This window comes from Dermacentor silvarum, chromosome 1 (assembly GCF_013339745.2).
Source record: "Dermacentor silvarum isolate Dsil-2018 chromosome 1, BIME_Dsil_1.4, whole genome shotgun sequence".
Taxonomy (NCBI): Eukaryota; Metazoa; Arthropoda; class Arachnida; order Ixodida; family Ixodidae; genus Dermacentor; species Dermacentor silvarum.
Window position 1 is genome coordinate 129,393,998 of NC_051154.1, and position 17,318 is coordinate 129,411,315.

General features: G+C 44.0%; 2 protein-coding genes across 2 annotated transcripts in view; both read left to right on the forward strand.

The window, feature by feature from the left end:
• The window catches only part of LOC119436019 (beta-catenin-like protein 1), a 104,974-nt gene extending 88,106 nt beyond the window's left edge, over nt 1–16,868 (forward strand). The window contains 4 exon segments of the mRNA XM_037702748.2: nt 3,085–3,165; nt 8,180–8,317; nt 13,711–13,783; nt 16,717–16,868. Of these exon segments, the coding sequence (XP_037558676.1) occupies nt 3,085–3,165; nt 8,180–8,317; nt 13,711–13,783; nt 16,717–16,805 (381 nt within the window). The 3' untranslated portion in view covers nt 16,806–16,868.
• Nucleotides 1–17,318, forward strand: part of LOC119436024 (cytochrome c oxidase subunit 4 isoform 1, mitochondrial) — a 480,308-nt gene that overhangs the window by 240,916 nt on the left and 222,074 nt on the right. The gene's annotated exons all lie outside the window — the stretch shown is intronic.

Genomic DNA, 17,318 nt, shown 5'->3' on the forward strand with positions numbered 1-17,318 from the left:
CGGTTTCGACTGCAGTTGTTGCAGCGAATGATAGTTAATTCGTCCATACTTGGTGCATGCGTCGGGCGCGTGCCTTCAGCACCGCAAAGTCGCCGTTCATAATCGCGTCGATAGCGGTCACGGTTTTTTCCGCAGCGGTTGCGGCAAACAGTTGTTTCGTTTTGACTCGGTGCAAAGCTGTCGAACTTGAAGAGCACCGGCTACATTGCGATTATGTTTTCGCCAGCTCACTGTCGAAAACAAAATTTCGATGTGCGCGCGATAGTACAACACGTGTCTACATACTTGGTCTACATGTTTTTCATACGTGCAGGGCTTGAAAATCGTTTTGGTTATAGTGCGGTACCGCTTATAGTGCAGATATTCGCAACGCCGGCGACTTATGTTATAAGCGGTCTACACTGTAGGTGAAAATACCTATTGCGATAGGGTTGGCGGCAATAGGTCACAGGCATGCCCTTTGGTGGCTCAGTGGCTATGTTCTTTTTTTAAGCTGCCACCACGCCTCCGTGCTTTTCCATTGCTTAACCATATAGGCATCACTGCATCCGCACTGAAACTGGAATCTGGAATCATTGTTATCTAGTCTCTGCACTTTCCAGTGCAGTCCAGAAAGGCGGAACAGATTTTGCAACATAGTATGTCAGCAACACTGCAAGTTTGAGGCAGCGCAGTTAGCCTCTATGTGACAACAAGTGATAATGGTACACACTAACCAGTAGACATACAATGAGCCACTGCGGTCAGCCAATACATTAGGCTGTATGGAGACATGGTCGGGAATTCGTTGCATCTACGTTTTAACTGTTAGAACATTTTAAGCTGGGTACATAATAACAAAGTAGATTTACTGAATTTCAGCATTTACAAGGACCACAATTAACATGAATTCGAAAATTTTACAGTACTATGTTCTTCCCGAGACAAACTTTGCTCCTACCAAGTTTCATCTTGATATGCCGAATATTTTGACACGATGCATTGTTGAAAACTTCTTGGATAGAGCAAGGCTGCAACAAAGGTCACTCCCAATGCTACCTGGCATCAGACAGTGTCATGCATATACAGTAATCACTAGCAGCCAATGACAAACCTCCATTTTTCGTTTACTTAGTGCTGTAGCAGGATCTAGTCAACTCTAGCATGTCTACATGGCATTGCACACGGATGCGATGTATACTGAAGTGATCACGAGCTGAAATAAAAGAAGAGACTACTTGGCACAACAGAAGGAATAGAACAGTTTCTCATTGCCACAAAAGGTACCAAAAGAAAGAAAGAGAAGTTGCCGTGTATTGAGTGAAGTATTGATAGGCAGAGCAAAATATTAGATATGTAATGTATCACTACTTGTTGCTGTTGCTGGGCTAGTTGGCTCATGCTTTTATCGATGTTTAGGACACAAACTATAAAGGGGGTAAAATTAACAGGCACAGAAAAGATTCTTCTCGTGATCGAGTTGCCGAGTGCCGTGCAAGAAGGATGGAGCAGCAACGCAAGCGGCGGCAAGCCAACCACAAGTCTACCAACTCCTCAGCTGTCACCTCTACAGATGGCTTTCAAGTTGCGGCGCACGTTGCTGCGCAAACTACGCAGTTGCTACCAGAGTACAAGCTACCCCCCCCCCTCTCCTGCGCTGCCTTCCCGCTTTCCTCCCTTGTGTGCGATTCGGCTCACCGTCGCATGCTTTCACTCACACATACAGTATACAGCGTGTGGGGATGATGTTATCACCCTTGGGCTTTATACGCAACATCACAGCGATCACAACGGCAGAAGTGCGCCTGGAGTGTCCATATCATTGCTGTCGCAATTATATAGAAATTGCACCCATACGCTTGCGCGTGACCCGCGTTCACGAAATGAAACGTCACTGTAATTTTTTTTAAATCGCTTACCAAATGAACAGGTGCGTCTTATATATACACCGGCGCGACTTATGTAACTTTTTTCTTTTCTTTCTCTTTTTTTGGAAAAACTGTTGTTTTGAGGGGGGCGCAACTTATAGACTGGAAAATATGATAACAAGCATGGTGTTGTGCACACGCAGGCAAACATGAACAGATTCCACTTGATGACCGCGAACACTTACTTATCACGACGGTGGCGTGATAAAGAGTGCCGGCCTTGGGGAGCTAATGATTTGTGCTGCCTCTCGTTTCAACATTTCTCCGAGACTTGAGATTATGCGACCTTTAACACTAAGTGTGAGGGAAGACAGCGTAAAAGAAGCGACCACCCATCTCAGCTCCCCCCACATTTGCACCCTCCGCATAATAACCCCCCAGATAGGGGCCCGTAGGCCACATATGCATTCAGCCGCGCAGCCCTGCATAGCCACGGCCGGGCTAGGGGAGGAGATGTGCGCTCAACTGCCCCCCCCCCCCCCCCCCCCCCGCTGTAGCACACGCTTGATCACGTGCCCTCCAACATGGTGCACATCAAGCCACCATTCTTCTCGACTTGCGCTACCACGCTTTCCCTTGTACTCTCAATACGTGTGGTCTCGTTGCACTTGGACTTCAGACAGAACCTCACGGCAACGGCAAAAATTTGCCTGGGGTGTCCATCGCAATAAAAGCTCCTTCTCTTCTTTGCATTCAGCAAAAAAAAAAAAAGGGGGGGGGTGGGAGGGACGGAAAGCTTTTTCATTATGCATTGCTCATCGAAGAGATTACCCTGTTTGCTCCTTTACATTTCTTATGACTAGGCTTCAAGATTGTGACTTGATGCTCCCCCCCCCCTAGATGTTTAGCATGTTCTAATTTTGAATGCAGTGTAACCCTGCCTTAATCACTAGCCCTGAGCAAACGTCAAAATTTCTGTGATGTTTCATGGAGCTAACATTTGGAAGTTTTCTGATATCATAGCCAGCTGTCTTTTGTTTTTATGTTCTTTCTGGCATGTCGAGGCCCCTCTCATAGCGAGACCGGACCCTGATATTCCAGAAGTGCAACCTACCAATCTAGCTTCAGTTAATATTTCTCTTAGTGTCATTGTTGTCATTTCCTCTTCATTTTTCTGCCTGTGGTGCCTGTTTGTTTCTGTGTTCAAGTGCTGATACGGTTGTCCAATATTTTTCAGGTGGACAGGCTGATGGAGCTGCACTTCAAGTATTTGGAAAAAGTACATGCAATTGACAATATAATTGAACGTGAAAAAGAGGTGAGCACTTGGCTTGCAACAAACATTCAATGTAGGCACCTAACTTTGACACATTAAGTAAGTGAAAACACATCACATACGAAACGGTGTCCGTTTCTTTTCTATCGTGGTGTGTTTGTTTGCACTCAGTACTTACTATGTCAAGTACACACCAACTAGGCTGTCAGCAAGTCCTTTTAACACATAAAAAGAAATCTTTAAAGAATCAGAGTGTTTGGCCTGCGCACATGAAAAACAGCTAGGCAGGCATGCTACAATTACTTTTTCTTCACGTTTGAGACATGCTTACAAGCAAAATAAGTAGACCCGCTGCAGTAGCTCAGTGGCTATGGCATTGCACTGCTGAGCATGAGGTCGCGAGTTCGATCCTGATAACGGCGACTGCATTTTGATGGGTAGAAGGCAAAAAAGCTCGTGTAGTACCATACATTGGGCACAGGTTAAAGAACCCCAAGGGGTCAAAATTAATCCGCAGTCCCCTCTATGGCGTGCCTCATAATCGGACCATTGTTTTTGCATGTAAAACACCAGACTTCAAGAGAGAGAGGTAAAAAAAAAAGGTCATGAGTTTGGTGACCATAATTTGGTATGCACGGATGGTGTGCACACATGCAAAAGCCACTGCCAAATGTAGATAGAGATGTAGTCATGAAGTCATAGTAGGGGTCAGTTCACTGCAGTGATATCTATGAGAGAAGCTGTGTGCATTGTGTTCTAAAACCATCCATCCCAACACAAGCAGGAAGATGCCTGCTTTTTTTTTTTAGTTTTTTTTTTTTTTCCTCTTAATAAATGTTTTTTCTCCTCCTCCTCCTCCTCATCCCATCCTGTCCCACCAGCCCTAAGAAATGCTAAACTGGATGATCGCCAACAACATAAGGGCAGGACATTAAGCCATAAATACCTAAGCTGTGCATATGCTGATGCTGCTGCTGTGTTGCTGAATAACTTGCACTTAAAAAAAAAGTTGAAATATGGGCCTCGATGCTGGGATTCAAACTCGACCCCTTAGCACCACAGCCCGATGGGGGTTCTCAAGCATGTTCGTTCCAGGGAACCCTGCTTAGCTCCATGAAGTGCCAAGGAACGCCAACGCCCCCCCTCCCTCAAATTAAAATGTCCAAATTAACCGAATGTCGAATTAACGAGGGTAACTAGAAAACAAAAACAAATGCTTACTACGTCAACACGCTTTTATTTACTTAATGAATCGGCAAATCTTGTTTCTATTTTGCATAAGAGCAGTGAGGAAGCTGAAATTCTCATCTAGTGACTGATTAACGCTCGCAGCAGCGAAGGCCTCGCGACTTCCCTCGCAGCGCGCCCGCGGCACGCGTGTTCATCTGAAACGCGCTTTTCGCTACCACGCAAACATCCCAATTATTTTTTCTCCAGTGAGCTGGTCGCCAACAAATTGTCCACTCATTACGATGTAGCTGGTGCTCTTCATCTTCGACACCTTTGCGCTGAGTCAAAGCGAAACTACTGCTTGCCGCAACCGCTGTGGACGTAACCACGGCTGCTATTGACGAGATCATGGACGGCGATCTTGGGGTTCTGAATTGACAGGCGGCCGACGCACGCACCAAGCCAAAATGAAACTACCGTTTGCTGCAACAAGTGCGGACGAAAACGCGGTCGCTATCGAGGGCATCGTGGACGGCGACTGCGCAATTGCGAAAGCACACAGCCGACATCTTTACTGAGTCAAAACTTCTTCTTTCTGGGGTTTTACGTGCCAAAACCAGTTCTGATTATGAGGCACGCCGTAGTGGAGGGCTCCGGAATAATTTCGACCACCTGGGGTTCTTTAACGTGCACTACAACGCAAGCACACGGGCGTTTTTGCATTTCGCCTCCATCGAAATGCGGCCGCCGGGGCCGGGATTCGATCCCGCGACCTCGGGCTCAGCAGCGCAACGCCTTAGCTGACTGAACCACCCCGGCGGGTACTGAGTCAAAACGAAACTGCTGTTTGCCGCAACCACTGCAGACAAAACTGTGGTGGCTATCGCCGCGATCATGGATGGCGACTACGCACTTATGAAGGCACGCGGCTAGCAGGCGCTCCCAATTGTGACACAGTAATAAAGCCATATCTTTCTTCTCTATATGTGCAAGTCTGGTCTGTTGCAGAAAAATTTGTGGAGAACTCACAATAGAAGCTTTTGTATATAAGGTGTTTCAGCGAACCCTCTCCAAATATTTTTAACATTGCCTGTGGCAGATAGCACAGTTCTAGTCCATGTGCTGATCTACTCGAAGAGGCGAACATTACTTCCACAAAAAAAAATGAAATGCATGATCAATGAATTAACAAAAAATTACTAATTAAGTTTATAACTAATTACCTTATGGTACATATTGCAATTTACAAATTCTAGCGGGTGAGACTCTGCTGTACTGTACTGTTCACAACTTTGCATTATGACAGTCATTGTGTAGTTACAGTGTCTTTAATGAAGATGCAGCCTGGTTTGAATCATGAGATCTGCTTTGTTCCTATAGACCCTTTTCGCGAAGCAGTTTGCTCTCGAGCAGGGGTTCTCAAGCATGTTAGTTCCAGGCAACCCTGCTACACTCCATGAAGCACCAAGGAACCCCCCCCCCCCCCCTTTCCGAATTAAAATGTCCTAATTAACCAAATGTCGAATTATCCAGGGTATCAAGAAAACAAACAATGAATGCTTACTACGTCAACATGCATTTATTTACTGAATGAATCAGCAAATATTGTTTCTATTTTGCACACTAGCAGTGCAGAAGCTGAAATTCTCGTGATCTCATGACTGATTAGAGCTAGCAGCGGTGATGGCCCCGCGACATCCTTCGCAGTGTGGCCGCAGTGCGCGTCTCCATCTGAGACACACTTTTCACTACCTGCGTGCACATCCCGATTATTTTTTCACTAGTGAGCTGGTCACCGACAAATTGTCCATCCATCGCGATGTAGCCGGTGCTCTTCATCTTCAACAGCTTTGCACTGAGTTGAAGCGAAACTACTGCTTGCCGTAACCGCTGCGGACAAAACTGCAGCCATTATCAACGCGACAGCAACCTTGCGGTTCAGAAGGCAGGCGGCCGACGCATGCACCAAGTCAAAACGAAACTACCACTTGCTGCAACAAGTGCGCACTAAACCGCGGTCGCTATCGACGCGATCATGGATGTACGCAGTTGTGAAGGCACGCAGCCGACGCGTGCACCGAGTCAACACGAAACTACTCTTTGCCGCAACCGCTGCGGACGAAACTGTGGTGGCAATCGACGCGATCATAGATGGCGACTACGCACTTACGAAGGCACGCGGCTAGCCACCAACACGGTGTTACGCGTGGCGATTAACGCAAGAATAAAGGATTTGAAGGCACAATTAGGCACGAAGCATTCCCGCGTTGCTGTCAGTCACATAACGGGTACGATTGCCGCTAAGGACCATAGCAATGCGGATTGTGCCGCTTCGTTTTTGGACACTAGCGCCGTTTTTGCTCTTTTGCGGCGCGCATTTGTGGTGCTCCGCGCATGAATTTTTTTATTCCTTCGACGTATATGTCAGTGCGCATGCTATCAGCACCTACTCTATCTACAAACAGCAGAAATGCGCATGGTGGTAAGTTACGGTGGCCGAGATTCAAGTGCGAAATCTTAGGCGCGCTGCCCATGGCTGCCCGTTTTCGGAGGTTGGGTGGCTACAAGCTGCTTGTGGATTTATTGTACAGTTCACAGAGTAAGCGAGTGACTGGCGATAATACGTCTTTGCTACAAGCTATTACCAAGTACAGAAGGTCCACGTTCCAAACCTTGTGTACAGCAAGAACAAATCTGTCGCAACTGAGCACAAATCGATTAGACAGAAAATCAGATAGCGACTGCATCGAAGAATGTTACTGGGTCAGAAACATGACAAGCCGCTTCATCAAAGTGTTCGCCAAATAAAGAACAATGTCTTTATCCTGAAGAACACTTTCGTCCTGATTTGATTCATAAGCGGAATGTTTGTACAGCTTGGAATACATTTCTAGCCTCATTTCTAGTATAAATTAAGCACCGTTTACACTGCTCACGCAGTTTGCACAAGGCATAATGAGCTCTGGAAGCGCTTACATGTAATCTGAAGCTGTGGCCAAGGCTTCATGTCGTCCACTCAGTCACCGCCTACAATATCCGCCAAAACAGAGGTTTGCCGTGTCGCACCGGGGCGTCATGTGCATTCATTGTAAGCACGGAGGCAAGGGAGACAGCTCAGCCAAGAAATGGACACGTCAACACGTGATCAAACATGGTGGCGTCCACGGGATCGCTGTGAAAAGGGTCTATAAGGTTTTTCAGTATTTGACTGTTCTTCTTAGTGGCCTCCTATCCAACGTCTCTTGTGAAATACATCTTAATACTTAATCTTAATCTCAATTTATTTAATCTCAATTAGCAACTCAGCAATAACTATTTCACTGCCTTTTACAAGGAAATTTTCTTGCTTAAAAGAACAGGAAAGCTGAATATTTAGAGTCACTTAAGAACCAAAGAACACCTCATTATACAGTTGAACGTTGATATAACGAGCCTGGCTATAATGAATTATAGGGCATAAATAATTAAATCTGAAATATTTCTCGCTAATATCAGCATGTAATGAATATCTAGTGTAACATAGGTATTTTCGTGTAGGATGTAACTGTTGTAACAAGGTTTGACTGTGTCTCATTTGGAGCGAAAAAAGAAATATATATATATCTATATTTTTTTTAGATGAGAAACAGCTTGAGGTAGCTAAAATCCACTGCACAAGTTAGAATTCTAAAGGAGTCACATTCTGTGGGGATTTTTTTATGCTACTGCTGGCTGCTCCTGACTGCTGCTGTCATTACCACCACCACCTCTTCTCTATATATCATTTTCTCTTGCTCCATATGGGTCTGCATGCTATTGCTGGCCTGCTGGTTGTGTTTCGAGTATTGAAGTATTGAATTTCTGTGACGTTATCTCTAATACTAATGCTACACCCTGACTCTTTCAGAATCCAAAGTTGCATGATGATGAGGATCACTTAGATCAGGAGGAGAAATTCTATCTTCGGAGGCTAGATGCAGGCCTGTTTACCCTGCAGCTGGTAGATTACATCATGCTCGACATCTGCAGCTCAGGACCACCATCTGTGAGTATACTTTGCTTTTTCTGATCCATACATTTTTGAAAGTGAAGCTTTCTTTTCCTCTTCACCTCACTTTGCGGATGCTGGCTGCTGCTGTCTTGCCAAGTAGGCACAGGCCCATTACCCACTACCCTCTAGAACAACACCCGCAACTGACAAATCACTATACCACACCACCTGTCAGGCCACTACCCACTACCAATATTGTGTGCGGCCTGGAGCAACCAGTGGCAAGAACTTTATAAGTCAGAAACAGTGAATTAACAAAGGAGTCCGCAACAGAAGTTGCCGAGCGTGGAAGGCAGTTGTAACACTAGTCTAGTCTTCTAGTCTTCACACTTGCTCATGTTCCTAGCATCTAAGCTCTATTTATGTTGTGCTCAGAATAGACATTCTCGCATTGTAAGAGATATGGAGTGCGGATCCACCGCCAATTGCTGATTTCCAGCAAGTGTGTCAGTGGAAGTGGAAGTGTTGTCAACGTAATATAGAAGAACGGGAATTCCATGCATCTTGTAACCAGTGCGGTGAAGTTTTTGCTGCCACCGAACACAGGGGCCGAGTGCATCTTTGAAGTTGGTGTGTGTGACAGGTGTATTGCACGAGTGTAGTATGGAGACGACGTCACATTCTCCATTTTTCACATCAGTCTGTCGGCAATGCAAAAGCAAGGTAAAGATTTTCTCGCCCTGTGCCTTGTTGAGTACGCTACCGGTGCAGTGATTTCTGCGCAACACAACAGCTACGACAAGAACACAGCATTGGTTTTCACCGGACACGTTAACATCAACCTACAAAAATCAGAAGACCGGTGGTTACCAACCTATGTGGGGAAGACATCTTTAGTATGCCTCTCATTAGCTGTCACCCCAGCCAGTCATCACAAAAAATTATGGGGCTTTACGTGCCAAGACCTGATTACGAGGCACGCCGTAGTAAGGGACTCCGGAATCATTTTGACCACCTGGGGTTCTTTAATGTGCACCTAAATCTAAGTACAGTAAAAGCTCGATGATACGATCACGGCTAATACGAATTTCCGGATGATACGAATTTTTCTGTGGTCCTGGCCGAGCCCCATTACTTTGCAACGTGCTAGAGAACGGTTGTTACGAATCGATTTTCGGCCTGCGTCGGTTAATACGAATAAACGCCGCCCCACTGACTGCCGCGAAAGAGAACAGCGCGCAGTCACGCGCTTTCTCCCGTTATTTTTTGGTGCGGAGGTGCGGACGCGGCGCCGGACAGCGCGGACTTCGCGACTGGGCGCGAAGAGTTTGAAGCGGTGGCGCTTCTGTACTTTTCCTCCTTTTCGGCGGCCGCCCATCAGACGGAGTGGCTACTGTGCTTCGGGCCGCGTTCTTTGTGTTTGCGCCATTTTACCTAGTCGCAGCGAGCTATGTCTACCGAGATAGGATTGTCTACCGAGATAGAAGGACATTAGAGACTTTTTCTTCAAGAAATAAATGCTTTTTACGTACATGTGCCTGAGTGAGTTCACCTCTGACTCTTTAATGTAGCTACAGTCGAATCTCGTTAATTCGAACACGCTTATTTCGAACATACCGCGCACCGACAATGCTCTTAGCAGCGCGCCAAATCACGCGGCGGCGCCTCCGACCGGCATTGCTCCGACACCGCCATAGAGCAAAAGCTCAGGAGAGACCCCTCAATGCCGCGCACGAAGGAACGGGGAAAAAAAAAATAAAGAACCCGCGGCGGAAATTTCACCCTCTCTCAAATTGCAAGGTCGCCGTTTCTGCATCGCGCCGGAACAAGCGTGTACGTGCCGACTAGAGTGTTCTAGAGTCTAGACAACCGTATTCTAGCACACACTAGTGCCGACGTCTCAGCCACGCGGATAAAATGGCAGTGAACCCTTCTCCTCTATTTTCTCTGCTCACGCCCGCAAACGCTCGCTTCCCGATAACGGCAGAAAACGAAACTTCAGGGAGCGGCTAAAATAAGCTGGCGCCAGCACGGCGGCGGGCGCGCACGGAATGTGCGCACGGAGTCGAAGGTGAGAGAGCTACGAGGGAGTTGAGAGGGAGGGCAAGGGGAGCCACCGAAGCGGCGGAGTTGACGCGGCCAAATCCGCTTCCATGCCGCCCTCCTCCCTCACCTTCGACGGTCTCCGCGCGCACCCGTGTGCCGGCGCCACCCGCTCCCTGAAGCTTCGTTTTCTGCCGTTATCGGGAAGCGACCGTTAGCGGCGTGGGCAGTTTCGTGGCCCGCGCTTGCTATGCGCTTGCGCGCCGTGGTATTTCACGACTCGCACCGTTCGTGCATCGTGCTATGGTGTACGAATACTTCAAAAATACGTCCTTTTAATTCGAACAAATTTTCGGGCCCCTTCGAGTTCGAATTGTCGAGATTCGACTGTAGCTTTAATTGTGTTTCGATGATACGAATTTCGGCTAATACGAATATTTTTCGTGACCCCGTGAGATTAGTATCATCAAGCTTTCACTGTACACGGGTATTTTCGCATTTCGCCCCCATCGAAATGCAGCCGCTGTGGCTGGGATTTGTTCCAGCGACCTTGTGCTTAGCAGCCCAACACCATAGCCACTAAGCAACCACGATGGGTGCCAGTCAACACTGCCCACATTAAGAAATGGTGGTGTGATTGACCAAGCGTTAACCACAGCAATCAACACGTTCAACATTTCTCATTAGTATGTCCCACATTTAATGCAGTGCAAAAGACCAACAGACACTCGCATTGTATCTAATAAGTTTAGTGTGCATTTATGCGGCATTGAAACAGACACCTCACCTACATTAAAACATGTGCGTCATTGCATTACATTTCCATCATTGGCATTACATTTGTATAAACATTGTATTGCATTTGTGTCAATTTGCATAAACATTCACATGCATCATTAACAATATGTTTACAAAACCTTAGCTTTAGTATTTGCATAAACATAAAGGAAAGCTTTGCTTAACACCAACATGTATGTGTAGGATGTGTACAATTTTGTATAAACAGTGTAGGTAGCTCAAGATAATGAACAAAGAGCTGAGGAGGCATTGGTGGGCTACTTGGCTGGCTGTTTTTGTAATGGCAGTGGACACATTTAATTTGTCTAACGTGTTTTTCTTTTTTGGTGTTGGTGCATATCTACAAGTGTGCTGCCTTTGCAACAACTATAAACAAAAAGCTGCTTTTTTTTTTTTCACTTTGAATTTTTTTTTTTTTTCAGTATATTTGTGGGTTTTATAAGCAGTCTACACACCCCTTAGGCTCCATGAACATATCTTTGAGATATGAGAAGCCATCACTCTTCGTAAAGTCTCATTCTTTAATGTCTAGATGACAAGCTATGTGCACCTAATTATATGTTTGTAACTCAAGTTCTGCTTTTCCCGTAGCTTGAAAACCTAGTATTGCAGTATAAGAATGTGCAGTGAAAAACTAGAAAAACGAAATGGTGCGTCCAGCACTGTTTGCCAGGCTTCTGGACTCATTTCTTTTACTAATGCATTTGTGTTAGAGAGCTGGTAATCTGTGTATAACTGAGGCCCTTGCTACACTTATGCACAGTAGCTATTTATTATGAGTTATATATTATGAGTATACTAAACAGAAAAATCTAAGCAAACCTGTAGAGCATATGCAGCGGTGGATAATGTCAACAAATTGTTTCATGAGTGGTGGTCACCAAGACCAACGATTACACTGGTCTGCCATGTGTGTTAAAAAAATAATATATATATATATATATATATATATATATATATATATATATATACACAAAACCCTCTTTAATTCAGCCCCCGTTAATTTGGAGTTGGTACAAAATTGTGCCTGCACCAGTTAATTAGGACTGGAGGCAAGCGAAGGACGGTGCTGGTCCGTAATCGCGTCGATAGCGACAGGGGTTTTGTCCACCGTAGTTGCGGCAAACGGTATGCACGTCGGTCGTGCGCCTTTATAACTGCATAGTTGCCATCCATGATCGCATCGATAGTGACCGCAGCTTCGTCTGCAACGGTTGTGGCAAACGGTAGTTTCGTTTTGAATCGGTGCATGCGTCGGCTGAATGCGTACATTTATTTTGGGGCTTGCAAGAGTCTTACTTGCGTTGCACAATTTCCGGTTCTCTTTAGTAAGCTTTGCCGCAATAAGCCATGTCTTATGGTGAAGCATATCAAGCGTATAATGGGGTCGCTGTCACGGAACATTGTATGTGTCCCTTAATTAGTACATGTGCGCACGCGCCATCTCCTGTCACAGTATGAGCACTGAGACATCTAATAACAGTTCTGGCAGCCATTCAGAGCTGTTTCTGACGTTGCTGTAGTTATTTGCGGCTTTCGTTACTGTTACAATTTTTCGGCTGTTACGTTTTTTTTTTTCCGTGATCTCTTAAAAAACGTATCAATTGGGTTCTACTGTAATGAGTTCCCTAAACCGTGCGAGGGATTGATAGACATAAGCTTTTCAATGGAATTGCAGAACTTTCCCATTGCTGGAGTGGAACCACTGCAAAGCAGGGAAAGTAGGTTGAGAATTTCCTGCTGTGCAAATGTGTTGGCTCTGTTGTAAAAGGAACATGGCAACACCTGTTTAAAATACTTGTAGCTGTAAGTGTTGAACAGTGCTTGAACAGGAGAGATCTCCACAATCTATGTTTTGACAGCGTGCTTCTCTTCACCATTTCACCCCGATGATAAGTCCCCTCGTGGAAACGTTGACTCCAGAGACGTCTCGTTTGACAATCGTTAATCGTTTTGGGACTCCCATCTTCCTGTGAACATCAGTTTTGTTTGGATTGTGGCTGGAAGAATAGTGCATGTCACTGCGGCTTCGCTGTAGCCTGGCCCTTGGAAACATCTTGCCTCATTTCAGTATTTACATTTCTGTGATGTTCTATATAGTACATTGCATTTATGTGAAGACTCCATAGAGTAGGTTACTGTATAAGGCCCTAGCTTTAATCGGAAGGCTTATCCAAAAATGCCACACTTTTAGCCATTCATACAAGCTTTAATATTTTCACCCTTGCTGCCTTTAAAATGTAGTGTATTCTCGCAGTCAGATGAAACCTCTATTGCATAAACTTCCCTCTCCCTCTCTTTTTTTTTTTTTTTAAGCATCACTTTGCTAAGCATTACAACTCTACTGCTGGTTCAACAACATTTGTTAACACTGCTTACCCACATGGTAGGCAGCTGCTTGCGACGTTACAACTGTGCGTTTCAATATGACAGAACTTTGCTTTTAGTAAGAGACGCCTCACATTTAAATTTTGATTGCCAATTCTGGGTTAATATTTGCTTTCAAAGTTTTGAACATTCCGGAATAAGTCAACTGGCCCATGCTGTTCATTCTATTATCGATATACAGTATGTCATAATTGCTTTAATTATTTTTCTTATTCCAGATTAAGCAGAGAGTACTGCAGATATTGAACCTGCGCGGCGGGTCTATCAAAACAATTAGAAATATCATGAGAGGTAAGTGTTTGTTGCATTTCGAGTACTTTAAACTCTTAATGCTTTTCTGAAGAATTAACTGTACATACTGTCCATTTATGTTCCTTTGTAACAACCATTTTAAAGTCGAGTCAGGTGTATATGGACTCCATGGATTTATGCGAACGAAATGATGATGACGTGTGTTATTTACTTTGTCACTGTGTTCATTTTGCTTTACTTGACCATGAGGGAGGAATTTTCCAAGAGCACTTTCGAAATGTACATGGCTGATGTTCAAATATAGCATTTCACTGGTACTTATTTTTCAGTCATCCTTTAAACCTTTACCTACTATGGACAAGCTAAACTGTCAGTACTGTTGCTAGGCTTGTCTCTGTATAAGAAAGATATTGTGCATTACAAAAAGAAAGCTGAATTCAGTTCAATACTTCAATTACTGCATTAATTCATTTACTTTCAATTTGTTGTGACCATACATTTGGTGCTGGCAAAAAAAAAATATTGGGAATGCGGTGACCGACCAATTTTTGGACACTGATGGAGCCACAAAATTGTCCGAAAAATTGCTTTTTTAACCATGCAGAATTCTTAAAGGGACTGACAACCGATTTTTATGGACCCAGTTTTTTATGGCGCAACGAAAAGCTCACCCTTGGTAGTGTTTACACCTGCAGCGGGTACTTCCAAAAGCGTGTGGATATTTTCAAAGTAGAATTTTTCGATCTGAGTCTGCTCTAAAAAAAAGAGTCCCTCCTCCAGCAACGCTGAGAAGTGATAGCGATGCCGATAATCTGCCTCACAAATTGTGAAAGCTGCCCATCGTCCTGCTTTCACTGGAGGGAGTGCAACTGTGGTTAACCATCTATATTGTCTCCTTTCCAACCACTTTTAAAGGTAAATGGACTGGTACAATAAGTTTGCGTTATTGCACAGACCTTTCTTATAGTTTTGCCGCGTTTTTTCCCCACGTACATGCCTACGTCATGGCTGGCTGGCCCCAGTCGTTGTTATTCTGTCGATAGACAAGCCAAGTCATTGAAAACGAAGACGAAGGCAGTACCACTTTTCTACTCACTACAAACGAAGGCTTATCTGCACATTGTAAGTTAAAAAAAACTTATCATAGAAAGAATGTTGCTGCATTTCAGTATTAATAAAAAGACCAGGAACTGCGTACACTAGTAGAAGGTCACGTGGTAGACCTCATAAGTACATTCGTTTTTGCCGCGTGGGGCGCCAAAGGTCATTTTTCATGACTTTTAGTGAAGAATTAAAAATATAAATCTACGTTTAATGAGAAAAACAGGGCCCGTTCTAGCCAATACGATAGACGATCTTTCCATCCGCGGGGTTATCTCAGTTCATGTTCTGAGCGGTTGTCTGTCCCTTTAAAATCTACCTTGGCGGATAGCATAATTGTAGTTATTCAGCTGGATTACTCAAAGCGGTGAACATTACTCATGCGATAAATTGAAATGCTTAGTTGACTGATTGGAAAACATCGCTAATTAACTTATTAATTATTTTACACCACATATTCCAATTTACAAGTGTAGCCAGTGAGTTTTTAAGGCATATCCACTCCAAGCGAATACTGTGGATGGCACCGGTATGTGCCGTAAAGTAATTATTTAGAAAATTTGTGCATTTCTGTTAATTAGTCAATTATGCATGTCAATCTCTCATGCAAATAGGGTCCACCTCTTTAGTAATCAAGCTCAACGACTAGAATTATGCAATCTGCCAAAGGCATTTTCTGAAAATTCTGTGTAATCTAAAAAAAAAAAGCACTCCGTATAGGTGCAAACCAACCTGGGCCTACTGTCTTGGACCCAAAGCCAACATTCTGTGGTGCTGGCTGCTTATGCAAGCCATATGCCCATGTATTTAGGTTAAGTTGGTGGTAAAGATAGAAAAGGTCTGCTGAAGGCTGTTTCTATGCTTTTTCAAAAAAATTAAATTCTGAGGTGTTACGTGCCAAAACTACGATTTGATTATGAGGCACGCCGTAGTGGGGGACTCCGGATAAATTTTGACCACCTGGGGTTCTTTAACGTGCCCCCAATGCACAGAACATGGGCATTTTGCATTTCACCCCCATCGAAATGCGGCGTCCACAGCCGGGATTTGATCCTGCGACTTTGTGCTTAGCAGCACAACACTACAGCTGCTAAGCCACCACAGCGGGTTTTCTATGCTTGTTGTTGTCATTTTCAACATGGCACATACTCACAAGGTGAATTGGCTGCACAAATGAGAAATTAGATCAGTATCTATAAATAAAATTTTAACAAAAGCAAGAAAATAAACTTATTCTATGAGAACGTATAATAAAAAGTTTTTGTTTAAAAAAATGTGACAAAAATTTCTGTAGAGAGATAGAACACCTAGCAAGTAACCAGCTTGATGCTTCTCTAAACGTATGGAGTGCCCTGTAATTGTGGTCAAACTGTATAGCTCCATATCATAATAAATTTGGAGTAGTCATTGCGAACTGTGTGCTGATGTTCTCTGCAGTTTTCCGTGAGTGTATACAGACATTTCTAATCATACATGCTTTGTATATTGTTCCCTTTCATTCTTTACATGCCTTGCACACCGTTAGGCTTTATGGTCTCCTGCTGGGTGTTACAGTGCAGAAGCATCTTGCAGCTTGGGGTCCCTCCGCATTTTTATCAAAATCATTAATCTTTATCACCACTCGCACATTTTGAATCAGTACTAGTTTAACATTGTACACTTAATTGCCTTAGTTTAAAAATATTTGCCTGGCACTACTGCATTCACCTATCATTCATAATAATCACACACTTTAATGTATGCCACATAATGAATGTTCTTGTAAAGGCGATATTTTATGGAGGATTAAATTATCTCACCACACAACTTTGACAAATAGTGAAATAGTCACAAACATGTCGGTGATTATAAATTACATGTTATTTTTTCAGAATATGCAGGCAACCTTGGTGATGCTAAAGACGAAGCCCTGAAAGAAGCAGAACAGCAGAGAATACTGCAGCTAGTGGACCGCTTCTGAGGACTAGCATCTACATTACATCATGCAGCTTGTAAATAAACATCGAAAGGCTATTAAATGAAAGCATTGCCTTATTGCATGTTATTTGCATGCAGTAAGGTAGAATACCAATGCGTAAAAACCAAATGAATGGTTTCACTGACAAGAGTGTATACAGAGACAGTTTTGTGGCTGAACATTTTATTGGATAACATCAAGGTTAAGAACATCATTTATGCACAAAAATACATGTGACAATTTTAGTTGGCAGTTCTTATTCTATTCCTGATTTCAGCAGAAAGACTGTATGGCTTTCCCTAAGCATACACTGTGCTAACTGTTCAATAGAGCAGCAGAAATGTACTATTTGAAACCCACTACCACAGAAGGCAGCCACAAAATGTCTTGCACAGTACACACAACTAGACGCTATTGCAGATAACTGTGCTTCAGCACATAAAAAAAATTAACACAGTAACTTGAGAACTGGAGCAAGCATAAAAAAAGAATTAGCAGGCCAGAAAGGAACTGTGC